We start from the raw sequence: 16,662 nt of genomic DNA on the forward strand, positions 1-16,662 counted from the left end.
TCAGTAGCTGGGCATTGAAAAGTTTACTTTCCACTTCCTATAAATATAGTGCTCTTTTCCTATTGTGCCCTGGGAAAATAAATCTTAAGATAAGTTTAGGGGAGTGGTAGGGCGCTACCTTGCAAGCATACCTAATAGCATTGTTTTGATGTTTTCGTTTCTCTTGCTGATGTTTACTGCGTTCATCATTGGGAGGTCTTCCGCAACGAATAAGCGAGGGAGAATTCTCGTATTCACACGAACAATCAAACATTACATTAATTGCGTGGTGGATACAAGTCATGCACGGGGCAGGAATAGTATGTCTTTTATTTCAATCCTCTTTTTTTTTTTTTTTTTTTTGAAGAATCCCTTTATTCGTCCTTAATTAGACTGAAATGAAAACAGGGAAGGCGCAACGTTAACCCTGCGGTGCCTCCTGGGAGTTGTAGTCAGTGCTTGTCAATGGTCTTGTCAAAGCGTGCTTATGTTTTGACCAGACCACTTAATGTGTGAACACCCGTTAGCGCCCGTAAGCGATACACTATAAAACATGTATCAATGCCTTACACATAGTAGGTGCCCGATAAAAATAAATTCTAATCTCAAAGTCGGGATTCATAGCTTTTTTTTTTTAATCTAGAGAGGACCTCCGAAAACGTAATTTAATTAATGGAATTCAGTAGTTACAATATACAGAACAATAGAGCCTAATAATTGCTGTAATCAGCGTGAACAAAATGTATTTTGGACTCTGCTTGGAAGGGTCAAGGAAAGTTGACACAGGTAACTTTTGAACCTGTTGTTAGATGTGTTCTGAGTGGGAGTTTGGCTTGCAGAGATGTCCCCAAGGCAGAGGGAACAGCCTGAACAAAGCCAAAGTGTTACTGGCCTCAAAGAATTTAGAATGTAAAGAAATGAAAACTATAGAGAAGTCACTAACACTGTGCATGTTCAAAGGTCAGCTTCCCACAAATATATCTAACCATGGACAAACTGTGAAATAATACTTGTATTTGTTCACTCAACAAATACTTATCGGGCACATACTATGCGCCAGACGCTGTCTTATACAGCGAATAAAATAGAAAAAAGTCCTTGTTTCCATGGAGCATATATTGTAGTATAGGAAGAAAATGAACAAATACATGCCAGATACTGATACATGTCATGATAAAAATTAGTGTAACCAAGGGTTAGAGGGCAAGTTTGGGAAGGGTGATTCTGTTTACAAAGAATGGTCAAGGAGGCCTCTCTATTGTAGGCAGTAAGCCATGCATTTCCGCTGTGGGGAAAAACAGCCAGGTATTGGAAACAAGTGCATTGGCCTCCTCAATTGGACCACTTCTGACTCCCATCACCTACCCTCCCCAAAAAGCTCTAGATAAACTCACTGAAGACCTTGTGTTGCAAAAGCCAATGGTTATTTTTAAACCATTTTACTTTATCTAAGTTGCGGTTGACACCTGGGCCACTTCCTTCCAGAAACACTTTATTCCCTTTGCTTTCTTGAGAAACATTCTTGGCTTCCTGCCAGCTCTCAGATCACTGCTTCTTTGTGCTATTTGCAGTCTTATCGTTCTCTATATAATCATTAAATATTGGGAGTTCCTCACAGCATTCTCTTTTCTTCTCATTGTAGACTCTTTCCCTAAGTGATTTTAACTCCATCCTGGGCATCAATGATCACTTAGACACAGATGATTCACAAATTTTTATCTTCGGGATAGACCTTTCAGAGTTACAAACTACTATATATAAATGCCTACAAGACACCTGAAGTGCCTCAATAGTATCTCAAATTCAGCATGCTCAAAACTGATACCATTTTTCCCCCTTTTTGTCTGACTCTTTTCCATGCTCTCTATTTCAGTGAATAGCCTCAAATCCGGAGCCTAGAGGTCATTCTTGACACTTTGTTTTAAACTTATATTTTTGAGCGCTTGCTATATGCTAGGCTTGTTTCAGGTGCTTTACATGTCTTTTAAAAAAAATTTTCACAACCACCCATATCTAATCACCACCAAGGTTTGTTGATCTATGCACTTCACTTCCTTCTCAGTGGCAACATCTTCTGAGCTATTATCATCTCTTACCAGTGTTAGAAACTGGGTGCCTGGAGTAGTATTGTATTCTATTCCATCATCACAATCAGCCCTCCTAACCTCTACTCCCTCCCCAATTTTTTGATATGGACAATTTATGAAGAGTTTTTAACTTCTCACCTTACACCATTCCAACAAGTTTGCTGTTCTAAAGTTTCTACTAGAGTTACTCTGGTATGGGAGATGCCAGCAAGAGCACCACAAGAGCCTGGTGGTGGTGTTATCGTTTATTCCCTTTATTTATTTAGCTAATTTTTTTTCACTGCAAATTTTATTGAGCTATACTCTCACACCATATAACCCAACCAGTGTATAATCAGTGTCTCTCACAGTATTATCGCCTAGTTGTGCAATCACCATCTGTGCCGGTTTTAAGCTATTATGCAACCCCAAAAACCAAGTTCTTTAATCCTTATTCAGTATTGCTGAGTGGGATCTTTTTTATTGTTTTCATGGAGACGTGACCCACCCAAGTGTGTGGGTGTTAAGTTTTGATTAGATGGTTTCCATAGAGATGTGTCTCCACCCATTCAACGTGAGGTGGCTTTCTCGAGCCCTTTAAGAGGGAATCACATTGGGAAAAAGTTTTAGAACCGGCAGAACTGACAGAGCCCACACAACCAGAGGCCTTTGGAGATGCATAAAAAAACTGCTCCTTGGGCCACGATGGCTCAGCAGGCAGGAATGCTTGCCTGCGATGCCAGAGGACCCAGGTTTGTTTCCCAGTGCCTGCCCATGTAAAACAAAACAAAACAAAACAAAAAAAACAAAAACAAATGAAAAAAAACTGCCCCTAGGAAAGCTATTGAAGAAGCCTGGAGAGAAAGCTAGCAGACATCATTGTGTGCCTTTCCAGCTGACAGAGGTGTTCTGGACCCACCAGTCTTTCTTGAATCGAGCTTTCTTTCCCAGGATGCCTTAGTTTGGACATTTTTGTGGCCGTAGAACTGTAAACTTGCAACTTAATAAATTCCCCTTCTTAAAAGCCATTCCATTTCTGGTATATTGCATTTTGGCAGCTTTTACAAACTAAAGCAGATTTTGGTACCGGAGAAGTGGGGTGCTGCTGCAGTTTGCAAATACCAAACATGTTTGAATGGCTTTTTTAATGGATAAGGGGAAGATTCTGGAAGAGTTGTGAGGAGTTTGATAGAGAAGGCCTAGAATGCTTTGAGGACACTGTTGGTAGAAATGTGGACTCTAATGATACTTCTGATAAGGCCTTAGAAATGATACATGTGTTATTACAAATGGGAAGGAATGTGATCCTTGTTTTAAAGTGGCAAAGAATCTGGCAAAATGCCCTGGCTTTGGATGGAATGCAGATCTTAAAGGCCATGAAGTTGGATATTTGCAGAGGAGATTTCCAAATTAAACGTGGAAAGTGCAGCCTGGTTTCTCCTTGCAGCTTATAGTAAAATGTGACAGTAAAGAGATAAGCTGAGAACTGGACTCTTGGGACAAAGAAACCAGAAATTGATGTTCTGGAAAATTCTGGGCCCCCAGAAAGGGAGAACCCAGATAATAGTGCCCCATGTGAGAATTTAACCAAACATGGAATCAGTCAGCCATTTCAGAAAAAGCCAGTATTAGAGATGGAATTGTCTAGGTAAGATTTGTGGAAAGTTGTATTGTCTGATGGTTATGAGCCCAGCATACTGCATAGAAAAGCAACTAGAGTGCTATGGGATCTGTATAAATGGAACCACTGCCAGTCTGGACTAAAAGGGACAGAAAAGGGACAAATTGAAGGAAAAATAACTTCAAAGGCAGAACCATGGAAGTTAAGGTCTGAACCTGGAAACCTCCAGCCCGGAGAGTGGACCCACCCATGCACTTGGAGAGGGTGAGTTTGCTCCAAAGGCAGAGAGTAGGGCTTCCACCTCAGTGCTGTAGAAGAGGTGTGCCCCAGGCCTCTGAGAGGGTGGAACATTCCTTGGGGATTGGGTGGAGCCTGGCTGCCACTCCATTGTTCTGGAGAGATTGAGTGTGTGCCTTGGAAATGGCAGAGATCCTGGGTGCTGCCCCTAGGTGTGGAGAGGCTGGAGTCAAGAAAAAGGTATCCCTCAGGTTGCATTTGGAGAGAACTTGGCTGCTGCTGCATAGGCCCTTGAAAAGGGCCATTTTCGAAAGCCCTGAGGATAAATAACTGTCAGACCTTGAAATCTAAAGGCATTTGCCCTGCAGGTTTCCAGAACTGTTTGGGTCCTGTGATCCCTGTGTTCCTTCCAGTTTCTTCCTTTGGAAATGGAAATATGTGTCCTACAACTGTCCCTTCTTTGTATATTGGCAGCAGATGACTTGCTCTGAGTTTTACAGGTCCAGAGCCAGAGGAGAATTTTGCCTTAAGACAGGCCATGCCTTTGATGAGATTTTACTGTTTCTGACTTTGTATTGTATTTGCATTGTTACTAAATTGGTTTAAGTCTTTATGATATTGTTATGGAATGAATGTATTTCACATTTGGAAAGAACATGTCTTTTTGGGGTCCAAAGGGTAGAATGTGCTGGTTTGAAAATATCATGTGCCCAGAAAAACCATGTTTTAACTCTGAGTCAATCTTGTGGAGGTGACTGTTCTTTTAATCCTAATTCAATACTATAGGTTGGAAACTTTTGATTACATTATCTCCACAGAGATGTAATGCACCAATTGTGGGTGTGACATTTTGATTATATGGAGGTGTGACTCCACCCATTCCAGGTGGGTCTTAATTAGTTTACTAGAGTCTTTAAAAGGGGAGACATTTTGGAGAAACTTCAGAAATGAAAGAGCTGACAGAAACTTCAGAGTAGGGCTGACGCAGATTCTGATACTTGGAGAACAGAGACACGGGTGTTTGGAGATGCTAGGAGCCCAGCAGACATTGCCATGAGATGTTAAGCAAGCCTGAACCTGGAGAGAGCCAAGGGAAGTCAAGAGATGAAAGCCAGCCCTGGAAAAGCAAAGTGAGGAACACTTCAGCCCACAGGAACAGAGGCTGAAAGCAACAGAGTCCTGGAGTAAGGGACCAGCAGATGCCACCCACGTGCAGCTGATAGAGGTGTTTCTGACCCATCGGCTTTCCTTCAATTAAGGTATCTTTCCCTGGATGTCTTAGTTTGGACATTTGTATAGGCTTAGAACTGTGAACTTGTAGCTTATTAAGTTCCCTTTATAAAAGCTGTTCCAATCTGGCGTATTGCATTCTGGCAGCTTATAAACTAATATACCATCACGATCAAGTTTAGAACATTTTCATTACTCCAAAAAGACAAATAATAAATAGACATAAAAATAGAAAACCCAAAACACCCCATAACTTCCTCTGCCCCCCATTTTTGACCCCTAGTATTGGTGTGGCACATTTGTCACTGTTGATGAAGGATTAAGATATTACTGTTAACTGTAGCTGACAGTAGCTTGCAATACTTTTTCCCCATACATCACTCTATTATTAACTCTTTGTATAAGTGTCATATATTTGTTCTAGTTCATGAAAGAACTTATTTATATTTGTGGTCATCGTAAACATTGTCCACTACAAGATTCACTGTATTATACATTCCCATATTTTAACCTCTAACCTTCCTTTTTGGTGACATACATGACTAAACAACCCCTTTCAACCATATTCACATACAATTCAACACTATTATTACTTATAAACCCAATAACGAACTACTGTCATCTCTACACTTCTGAACATTTAAGTTCAAATTCATTAAAAATTGTGTATATATTAGGCAATTGTTCTCCATTCTCTGGCCTCATTCCATCTCTTGGTAACCTATATTCTAAGTTTTATGACTGAGTTTACATATAATTGGTTCATACTAGTGATATCATACAATATTTGTCATTTTGTGTCTGACTTACTTCACTCAGCATAATGTCCTCAAGGTTCATCCTTGTTGTCACTTGCTTCAGGACTTCATTCCTTCTTACTGCTGAATAACATTCCATCATATGTACATACCACATTTTGTTTATTCGTTCATCAGTTGATGGACACTTGGATTGTTTCCATCTTTTGGCAATTGTGAATAATGCTGCTATGAAATTTGGTGGGTAAATGTCTATTCATGTCCCTGCTTTCAGGTCTTCTGGATATATAGCAAGTAGTGGAATTGCTGGATTGAGGGCAACTGAATATTTAATTTCTGAGGAACCGCCAAACTATCTTTACAGTTTTACATTTTACATTCCCACCAGCAGTGAATAAGTGTTCTTATTTCTGTACATCGTCTCTAACGTTTATAGTTTCTTGTTTAACAGCAGCCATTCTAATGGGTGTGAGATCTCTCATTGTGGTTTTGATTTGCATTTCCCTAATAGCTAATGAAGCATCTTTTCATGTGCTTTTTAGCCATTATATTTCCTCTTTGGAGAAATGTCTATTCATGTCTTTTGCCCATTTTGTAATTGTTTTTTATTGTTTATATATTATTATATTGCTTATATATAAATATATATATGTATAAATATATATATATATTCTGGGTATCAAACCCTTATCAGAATATTTCCAAATATTTTTTTCCCATCGAGTTAGCTGCCTTTTCACCCTTTTGGCAAAGTCCTTTGAAGCACAGAAGTATTCAATCTTGAGGAGGTCCTATTTATCTATTTTTTCTTCTGCATTTGCAAATGCTTTAGGTATAAGGTCTAAGAAGCTACCTCCTATCACTAGGTTTTGAAGATGTTTCCCTATATTTTCTTCTAGGAGTTTTCTGATACTGGCACTTATATTTAGGTCTTTGATCCACTTTGAGTTAATTTTTTAAAGGGTGTGAGGTAGGGGTCCCCTTTGATTCCTTTGGATATGGATATTCAGTTCTCCCAAGACCATTTATTGAAGAGATTATTCTGTTCCAGTTTAGTGGATTTGAGAGCCTTGTCAAAAACCAATTGACTGTACATCTGAGGGTCTATTTCTGAACTTTTAGTTTGATCCCATTGATAAGTAAGTCTATCTTTATGTCCATATCATGTTCTTTTGACCACTGTGGCTTTATAAGCTTTAATACAGAAAGTGTGAATCTTCCCACTTTGTTCTTCTTTTTCAATACCTTACTGTTTTTAAGTTGCCTTTTACTTGATTCAGCACTTGCCCTGTTACTGCAACCCTTTAACTGTTTCCTGAAGTATTGAGAAAGAAGGTTCTGACAGCTCTTGTTTGCTACTTAAAACTTCTGTAAGGAGACAGAACCCTTGAGCAGCTCACTCTGCCATCTTGATAACTCAAAGCCCTATGTAAACCAAGTTGGTAGGAAGTTTTCCACATTCTAGATAATTGCTGACTGTATCAGAAATGGTATCATTTATCATGTTTCTCTGTCCCCTGTATTTTCTGTAAGTTGATAGTTTATTAATTTGTGTTTGATTTCTGGTAAAAAAAATTCATAAGTTGTATGTACTTCCATTAGAAGGCACGTGGTGGCTTGGAGCTATGTGCCCTGGAAAAACATGCTTTTAAGCTTAATTCCTATTGAGTCTGAACTGATTGTATTTAGGACCTTTTGATGACATTAGTTCAGTTAAGGTGTGGGCAAACTGAATCAGGAATAGGTCTTAAACCTGTTATTGGGGTAATTTATAAGAAAATGAGATTCAGACAGAGAAAGAGCTATGGAAAGAAGCCAGAAGTCAAGAGAACCCAGAAAAGTCAGGGGAGGCTGCTATATGCATTGCAATGGGACAGAAAAGCCAAGGACTAAGGATGTCCAGCAGCCTCCCCAGAATGCCATAATCTTCTGGGAGAAAGCATTACCTTGATTTTGAACTTCTTCTGGCCTCAAAATTCTGAGCCAATAAATTCCCATTATTTAAGCTAACTCATTGCATGGTATTTGTTTTAGCAGCCAGGAAACTAAAGCATGGCACTAAGTCTCCCTTTTGTGATATTAGCAGACACTGATGATGGTTGTCCAGAACTGGGTTTACAAAATAAATGATAATTCTATCATATATTAGCTGTGTGCTACTTTCCTGGCCACTAAAACAAATATCTTGCAATGAATTGGTTTAAACAATGGAAATTTATTGCCCTACAGATTTGAGGCTAGGAGAAGTCCAAAATCAAGACATCATCAAGGTGATGCTTTCTCCCAGAAGGCTGTGGTGTCCCGGGGCTGACTGCTGTGGGTCCTTGTTTCTTGTCTTTTCTCTATGGTCTTTCTGCCATATTATGGCAATACACATGGTGGCCTCTTTTGGCTACTCCCTTCTCATCCAGGTTCTGTTGACTTCCAGTTTCTGGCTGTTCCCCCTGGCATGCTCTGTCTTTTACTCTGTGGACTTCCCTAGGCCTTCAGTAATAGAATTAAGACCATCCTGATTCAGCTGGGCCACACCTTAACTGAAGTAACCTCATCAAAAGGTCCTATTTATAAAGGTTCATATCCACAGGAATGCATTAAGTTTAAGAACATACTTTTCTGGGATTCACAGCTCTAGGCCACCACAGACCACCCTCTGGACCCCCAAAAGATCTGTTCTTCCTACATGCAAAATACATTCATTCCGTCACAAATTCCAAAAGCCATATGTAAAAACAAACAAACACTTATGTCATTTCAGTATCAATGCTAAGTACAAAGTCTCATCAAAATGATTTATGGGTATAGTCTGTCCTGGGACACAATTCCCCTCTGTAGACCTGTGAAACCTAGAAAACAAATGATCCGCTTCCAATATACAGTGTAGGGATAGCCATAAGGTAAACATTCCCTATTCTAAAAGGGAACAATTGGAAGGGAAATAGGGACCACAGGTTCCAAAAAATTCCAAAACCCAAGGGCAAACCCACTAGATTTCAAGGTTTGAGAGTCATCTATCAATGGTTGTATTGTCCTCTGAGCCTGATGGAGCGGCAGCCCCATGCCTTCCAACTGCTTGTGCAGTGGCCCCATTTTCTTTAAGCATCAGGATGGTGGCCAGTGTCTCCATGGACACTAGGACACATGCCCCAGCCTCTCTGAGCACTGTTGTGATAACAGGCTATCTGTGAATGCTGGAACAGGTTCCTCCATCTCCAAGCATTGTGGTGGCAGCACTCTCCTTGAGAAATGGGGCATAAGGCCCGACCCCTGCAAGCACTGGGGAAGATGCCCTACCCCCTCCAAATGCAGTGGTGAACCTGCCTTTTCCACACACATAAGTGGGACTGCTCTATTGGCCTCTTCAGTTCAGATCTTGGCTTCAATGGTAATGCCCTTGAAGCCATTCTTCCTTTAATTTGTCCCTTCTCTCTCCCTTTCAGTGTGGGCTGGCAGTGACTTTACTCATACAAATTTTGCAAAAAAGTTTGTTGGCTTTGTGTGCAGTTCACATGGGTCCAAATCACCAGATAATAGAACTTTTCACAGATCCTTCCTGCATAATTGCATTTCCAATCCTGACTTCCACTGAAATGAGTGACTGGGTCCATATTCAGTTAGACCCATACATAGAGCCCTATTCTCCACAGATTTGCTTCCTGGAAGCTCGGAGAGGTGCCTGATAGAGCTGCTTCTGGCCCAGCCTCAGTGCCCACTACCTGGATGGGAGCAGAATTTTCCAAACCATCAATTTATGATGTCTTTTGCTTAAGAATTCAATTCTCAGCTTATCTTTCTCTTTTTCATTTTACTATAAGCTGCAAGAAGCCAGGCTGAACCTTCTATACTTAGCTTGGATATTTCTTCAGCTAAATATCTAAGTTCATTGCTTTAAAGTTCTGCTTTCCAACCAACATCAGAAATCAATTTCACAGTTCTCTGTTACTTTATAACAAGGATCACTTTCCCTCCAGTTTCTAATAACACATTCATCATTTCTTTTTAAGTCCTCGTTGGAAGTACCTTTAGTGTCAATATCATTACCAACAGTCTTTTAAAACAATCTAGTTTATTTTCTGTCAAACACTGTACCGTTTTTTCATTTCCTACCCATTCCCCAACTCAAAAGCTGTTTCCTCATTTTAAATATTTGTAATAGCAGCACCCCATTCTCTGGTACCAAAAACTGTTTACGTTCTTGGCTGCTAAAAAAAAAAAATGACATAATGTGTTGGCTTAAACATCAGGAATTTATTGCCTCACGGTTTTGGGCTAGGAGAACAAAATCAAGGTGTCCTCAAGACAATGCTTTCTCCCAGAAGACTGATGAGTTCTGGGGCTGGCTGCTTGCAATCCTTGTTCCCTGGCTTTTTGTCACATGGTAATGGACATGGCAGCCTCTCCTGGCTTTCCCCTTCTCTTTCAGGTTCCATTGACTTCCCGTTTCTGGCTGCTTCTCTTGGCTTTCTTTCTTTTTGTGGCTGTTCTAGTTTGCTAGCTGCCGGAATGCAATATACCAGAAATGGAATGGCTTTTAAAAAGAGGAATTTAATGAGTTGCTAGTTTACAGTTCTAAGGCCAAGAAAATGTCCCAATTAAAGCAATACTATAGAAATGTCCAATCTAAGGCATCCAGGGAAAGATACCTTGGTTCAAGAAGGCCAGTGAAGTTCAAGTGAGAAGACACATGGCGAACACAGTCAGGGCTTCTTTCTCAGCTGGAAGGGCATGTGGAGAACATGGTGTCATCTGCTAGCTTTCTCTCTTGGCTTCCGGTTTCATGAAGCTCCCCAGGAGGCGTTTTCCTTCATCTCTAAAGGTCGCTGGCTCATGGACCCTCTGCTTCGTGGTGCTGCAGCATTCTCTGCTCTTTCCGAATCTCCCATTCTCCAAAATGTTTCCCCTTTTTTAGAACTCCAGTAAACCAATCAAGACCCACCCAAATGGGTGGAGACATGTCATCACCTAATCCAGTTTAACAACCACTCTTGACTAAATTACATCATCCAGGGAGATGATCTGATTACAGTTTTAAACATACAGTATCGAATAGGGATTATTCTACCTTTATGAAATGGGATTTTGATTAAAACATGGCTTTTCTAGGGGGCATACATCCTTTTAAACCAGTAGCGGCCTTCCCTAGAATGCCTTCAGTAATAGGAATAAGAACCATCCTGATTCAGCTGGGTCACACTTTAACTGAAGTAACCTCATCAAAAGGTCCTTATTTATAAGGGTTCAGCCCATAGGAATGGATTAAATTTAAGAACATGTTTTCTGGAGTACATAGTTCCAAGCCACCATAAGCCAGAGTACTTCTACAAAGAGAACTTTCCCTCCTCAGCTATTTGGTTGTCCTAAGATAGAGTTCATTCAGAAAAGGCAGTTTAAATGCTTGATTCTTTCTCTTTATTTGCCAGATTTCAGGATGAGGTGCTCACCAGCATCCTCCCAAGGGATTCAAGAAAATAAGGGCTTTTGTTTATCATTATGAACTCTTAACATTTTAATATGTTAACGTGTTTCAATGTATTGTAGCTACTTGTCATATTACTCAAATTGTCTCATCTTTTATCAGTGGAACCTTGTTAAGCTGGTTCTAGGTCTTTTAACAGTCTGACATTACTGTTGTCTTTGAGTTTTGCTTTCTGGTATGATGTGACAGTTCAGGATCATCTTGTGCATTTCCTGCTCCAGACTTGGAATCAGCCATTTCTCCAAGAAGCCTGGTTCTTTTACATGGGAAATAAATTTTTCTTCATATATGTCTTGTATATGTTAGGTTTAATGTTAATGGTATCTTTCCCCCATAACGTCTTCTAATTATTGTTAATATAAGAAATGGCCCCAAATCGAAAGCCTAGTGGGGTTAGGGAGGTGATGTAAACAGGTGAAATAGACTGGCCTGAAGATAACAGGGAGGGGAGGCTGTGGCAATATGGAGTAACTTTCTCCATCCAAAGACATATTCTAAGTTAAAAAACACAAATGCACTTTTGGCTCAAACAACATATACCTAGAGACTGTTTTGCTCCTCTAGAAGGTAGATTTTGATGCCTGGAGAAGACAGCTTTTTGCTCTGACATACCTATGCGGTTACTGCTCACTTAGTCTTACAAATTTTTATAATAAGTAATATATATTTATAATTATAATAATATATTATAAATATATAAACATAATTAATAATTAAATAATATATTAATATATAATGATTAATAATTTAAAGTGTTTTGTTTTTTAAGGTAGGTGATCATACACAAATATCTTTATTCTTTCCCCTTCTTCTTTTTACTCTTCCCACATTGCTTAGCACTTCCAGAACAATGTTGGTAGCAATAGTGGTGATTCTTGTTTGGTCCTGACTTTAACAATATCTCCAGTGTTCTATATGTTCTTAATTTCTATGATCTTAATTTCTGATATAAATCATTTATCAAGTTAGACATTTCCTAGTATTTTAAACTCCCCAGGAAATGAATATTAAATTTCATTAATTGCCTTTTTAGGATCTAGTGCCTATGTTTTTTTCTCTTGTAATCTATATAGTGAATTAAATCACTATGCTTACTTATCCTCACATTCCTACATTAGATCTACTTAGTCATAGAAATAGTTTCAATAAACTGCTATATTGTGTTAATATTTTACTAAAACAATTTATATTTCTCATAAATGGTACAGGTCTACCTATTTTATATTTAATTTTTTAAACATTTCTTCTAATTTATTAATCATTAATAATTACATTGCATTTCATAGCCACAATATAAAAAACTATCTATGCCAACTACACGGTTTTGGTTTTCATAAAATATTGGGTATCTGTTTTAGTTTCCTCAGCTGCTCAAGCAAATACATGAAGTGGTTTGGGTTAAACAATGGGAATTTATTTGCTCATGGTTTGAGGGTAGGAAAAAGTCCAAATCAAAGTGTCATCAAGACAATGCTCTCTTCCCAAAGACTGGCATCCTGTATTCATTTTATTTGGCAACCCTAACCAGGTTGGACACCTTTCCCAAGCTTCTCTGACTATTTTCTCCTCCAGGAGAACTTGAACTGAGGTACATGAAAACTTCCTGTGGTACAGCCATCTTTTGCCCCATACTGAGAAAAAAGGTTTGCAGAGAATAAAGCAGTTGTGGGGAAAGCAATACAAATGAGAGGCCATGAGACTTCCCCAGGAAGGAGAGGGAGATCTGGCCTGGTTTGTGATGACTTGAAAGTTCCTGATTCCAGTCCTCCATAGAGTGTGAGCTGGCTTCTGTGAGAGAAACTCATGTCTTTGTGATGTATTTCTCTTTCTGCTTTAGCTTAACTTAGGTTGGTTTCTGCCTCTTCCCACCCAGGGAATCTTAAGACACACTCGCTTTCCTATTATCACTGCCTACCAAGTCTGGAATTTCACTCTAATCTCAACTACCAAGAGTGTGGAATTTCCCAAAAGCCTGTTAATGTTCCCAGTGTCTTGCCTCTCCGTGCAAGAAACCAAGTATATTCTTGCCTATTTAATGTTTTGAAAATACCACCTTGCATTGGCCATCTCCTCTTGGGTTATATTCTTTACTGAAATTTGTTTTCTAATTCTGGTGAAGAATAGACAGGAGAGAGAGAAGTTACAAGACTGTGAAACTGGTTTATAACATGAAAGAGCTGTTCTATGTTCTGAACATACAGTATCAAGTGAAAATGAAGTTGTTAGTCTCTGTATCTGTACTTCTTCAGCTGCACAGTTCCTTCCTCTTCATTCAGATTTTTGTTTAAATGTTACGGACTCAGAGACTGGCTCATTTTATATAAAATATTAACTCTTCTTTATCATTCTATTCCCTCTCTTAGTTTTTTTTTTTTCCAAGCACCTACCCCTACATGTTATATACTTGTTTACTGTCAAATTTCTTCCACTAGAATGTGAGCATTGGAGCTTTTACCTGTTTTATGATGAATGCTCCACACATAGACACTGTCATAAAATAAATATTGACTAAATTAAAATTTATGTTATGCTTGGCTAAACTGAGCTAAGAAAGATGCTACTATTCATATTACCCCTTAGATCCAGAAATTTAAGATATTGCAAGAGAAGAAATGTAATTATATAAAATCTCAAATAGGACAGTAATTTATGGGGGAGGAGGGTGTCAATAACAAAGAGTATGCAGTAAAAAAGTCTTATCCATACCTGTACTGAGCAGACTACCCAAGATGGGCACTCAGTTTGATTTGTGTTACTTTAAGAGTTTTTGGCACATTGTTGGGGATCAAATCATGTGCCCTACAAAAGATAAGTTCAAGTCCTAAACCCTGGGACCTGTAAGTGCAAACCCATTTGTAAACAAGAGCTTTGAAGTTGCTATTATTTGTTAAGGTGTGGCCAAATTGAATGAGGGTGGGCCTTAATCCAATATGGCTGAAGTCCTTAAAAGCAAAGGATATTGGACATGGAAGCAGAAGCCAGAAGTCAGCCAATCTCAGATAATCAGGAAAGAGACATAAGAAGAGAGATATCACCATGATGGAGGACTGCCAGGATGCTACAGACTTGGGGAGAGAGTAATCGCTGCCAATAACTTGATGTTGGATTTCTAACCTCCAAAACTGTGAAACAATAAATTCCTGTTGTTTAAGCCAGCCCATTGTGTGGTACTTGTCATAGCCACCCTGGCAAAGTAAGACACATAAAACAGTCCTCACAGAAAAATTTCATTTGTTGGTGGAAATGGGTATCCTTTTGGTGGTTAGGGAGCTGTATTTATTTTCACTTTGTACACTTCTGGTCTCTAAAAGTTTAAGGTCTGGCTTCATTTTTCCATATTATTAGCCATTTGGAGTTTCTTTAAAAAAGAAAGTAGAAAACTTTAGAGAAACATAAGCTGCACAGTTTTGAAATTCTACCATTAAAGATTATGTCTTTTAAAGAAGACAAAAGTGAGAATAAAGATTTTTTGGGTGATCATTATTAAATAGAAGAGTCTATAAAATCCACTATGCAAATAGTTTAAATTTAATCTTACATTTAAAAATTATAGGCAATTAAATATTAAAGATAAATACTGAAGAATTATCTTCAGTATTTCGGAAAGTATATCAATATTGCCTACCATGCTATTTTATATATAACAGGTATATAACCAATGTTAAATACATATATCTTAAAAATCTTTGGTTTATCCAGCTAAATTTTTAGTTTGCGAACTAGTTAGCCCTTTAGCCCTGAGTCACAAATTTAGTAATATTTTATCAGGTTTATAAAAGGATTATACATTCTACATGATAACTTCCACATATCATTTACTTTTTCCTAGAATTAATGTGATTTTTCAGTTGATGAGAAGGAACATTTGTATTATTCATAACAATTAAATCAACAACTTCTGTACGTGACTATTCAAACACCTATTTATTATCTGAAAATCATGATTCTTCTTTCCCTTATCCTTTCCATTCCTTATACCTAGACAATAGATTAGCATCATACACACTCAAAAAATAACCAGTTCCTATTTGATGAGTATATGATTTCAGTTTCTTTAAGCAAATTTTAAAAATGTACTACCTCGTTCTAGTTAGGATCCCATTATAATAGTTACTACACAATGTTTATGGTTTTGTGACCAATTTGAAAGGCATCTTACCATTAAAAACATGTCAAACCAGCTCCCTCAACTCCTTACTATTGCTGGTAACTGTTCTGAAGAAATAGATACTAGCTTTGAAAATGAGAAGTTTCAGTCTGTGAAACAGTTAATAGGCAAGTTGGGCAAAGAGGTGAGCTGTAGGATGATACCAAGGCAAAACTGTCACTACGTGTACATAAGAGAGGAAAATTAAACTATGTAGGGAGAGATCCATTATAGTAGCTAACATGATCTATTATTTCTAAGTTTTTCAGATATTTCAAAATTGTATGGAACTAAAGGGTCTTCTTTCCTAGGATGTACAAATGCATTATTTTTATTAATAATTTATTGAGTTATAATGTAAATAAGGATAAGGGAATATAGGCTACTCTTGAAATTAAAAAATGGCATATGCAAATGAGCACTATAATTCAAATAATTAGAATATTTTAAAATTATATAAAAATCTATACATAAGAATATACTTCTGAACTTATGCTCTACAGAGTATGACCTAGAATTTTCATTTAAAAAATCAAGAGGAAGAATTAGATGATGACTGTGACATAGGTTCTCCCATGACAATACTGCTTCTGTCATTTAGGCTTTTGACAACAGTTGTAGCTGGAGACTGAAGCACTTTACGAGAAAGCCTCATTCTCCCATCAGCTGGATCACGTCCAAAGTATTTCACCTATATTAAAAAAAAAACAGATTTACTTTTAAAGTTACAATACATTGATGAACATGCAAATTAAAAGATATTTAAATCCACATGGTACAAATCAGGCAATGATTTATGTTTGTACTTGTTCACTAAAAGAATAGTTCAATGCAATGGGAAGGTATATGCTCAATAAATATAATTTAGTTAAATAATGACTATTAAAAAAAAGGATAGAGATGGGGCATTTAGTTGTCCAACTAAAATCTTCTGTTAGACTTTATGTTATAATGTACTATTTTATTCTCTCCAGGAAGGGTTCTATATAGGGAATACAGTCAAGACCATGGTGATTGATTCTAGATAAGAAAGGCTCGCAGAGCCTAAATTGTGCTAAAACTATGCAGGATCATACTTAGAACACTCAAGTTTTCACTACTGCCTCAAAGGACCATCACACTGGAGTCTATTTTCCTTGGTAAATCAAAGT

At 38.1% G+C, this 16,662-nt stretch overlaps 1 protein-coding gene across 1 annotated transcript in view; it reads right to left on the bottom strand.

Moving 5' to 3' along the window:
• Nucleotides 1–16,005: 16,005 nt before the first annotated feature.
• Nucleotides 16,006–16,662, bottom strand: part of PNPT1 (polyribonucleotide nucleotidyltransferase 1) — a 71,111-nt gene continuing 70,454 nt past the window's right edge. Inside the window, exon 28 of the mRNA XM_077134272.1 lies at nucleotides 16,006–16,202. Within this exon, the coding sequence (XP_076990387.1) occupies nucleotides 16,044–16,202 (159 nt within the window). The 3' untranslated portion in view covers nucleotides 16,006–16,043. The remainder of the gene's footprint in view (nucleotides 16,203–16,662) is intronic.

This window comes from Tamandua tetradactyla, chromosome 17 (genome assembly GCF_023851605.1).
Source record: "Tamandua tetradactyla isolate mTamTet1 chromosome 17, mTamTet1.pri, whole genome shotgun sequence".
NCBI lineage: Eukaryota > Metazoa > Chordata > Mammalia > Pilosa > Myrmecophagidae > Tamandua > Tamandua tetradactyla.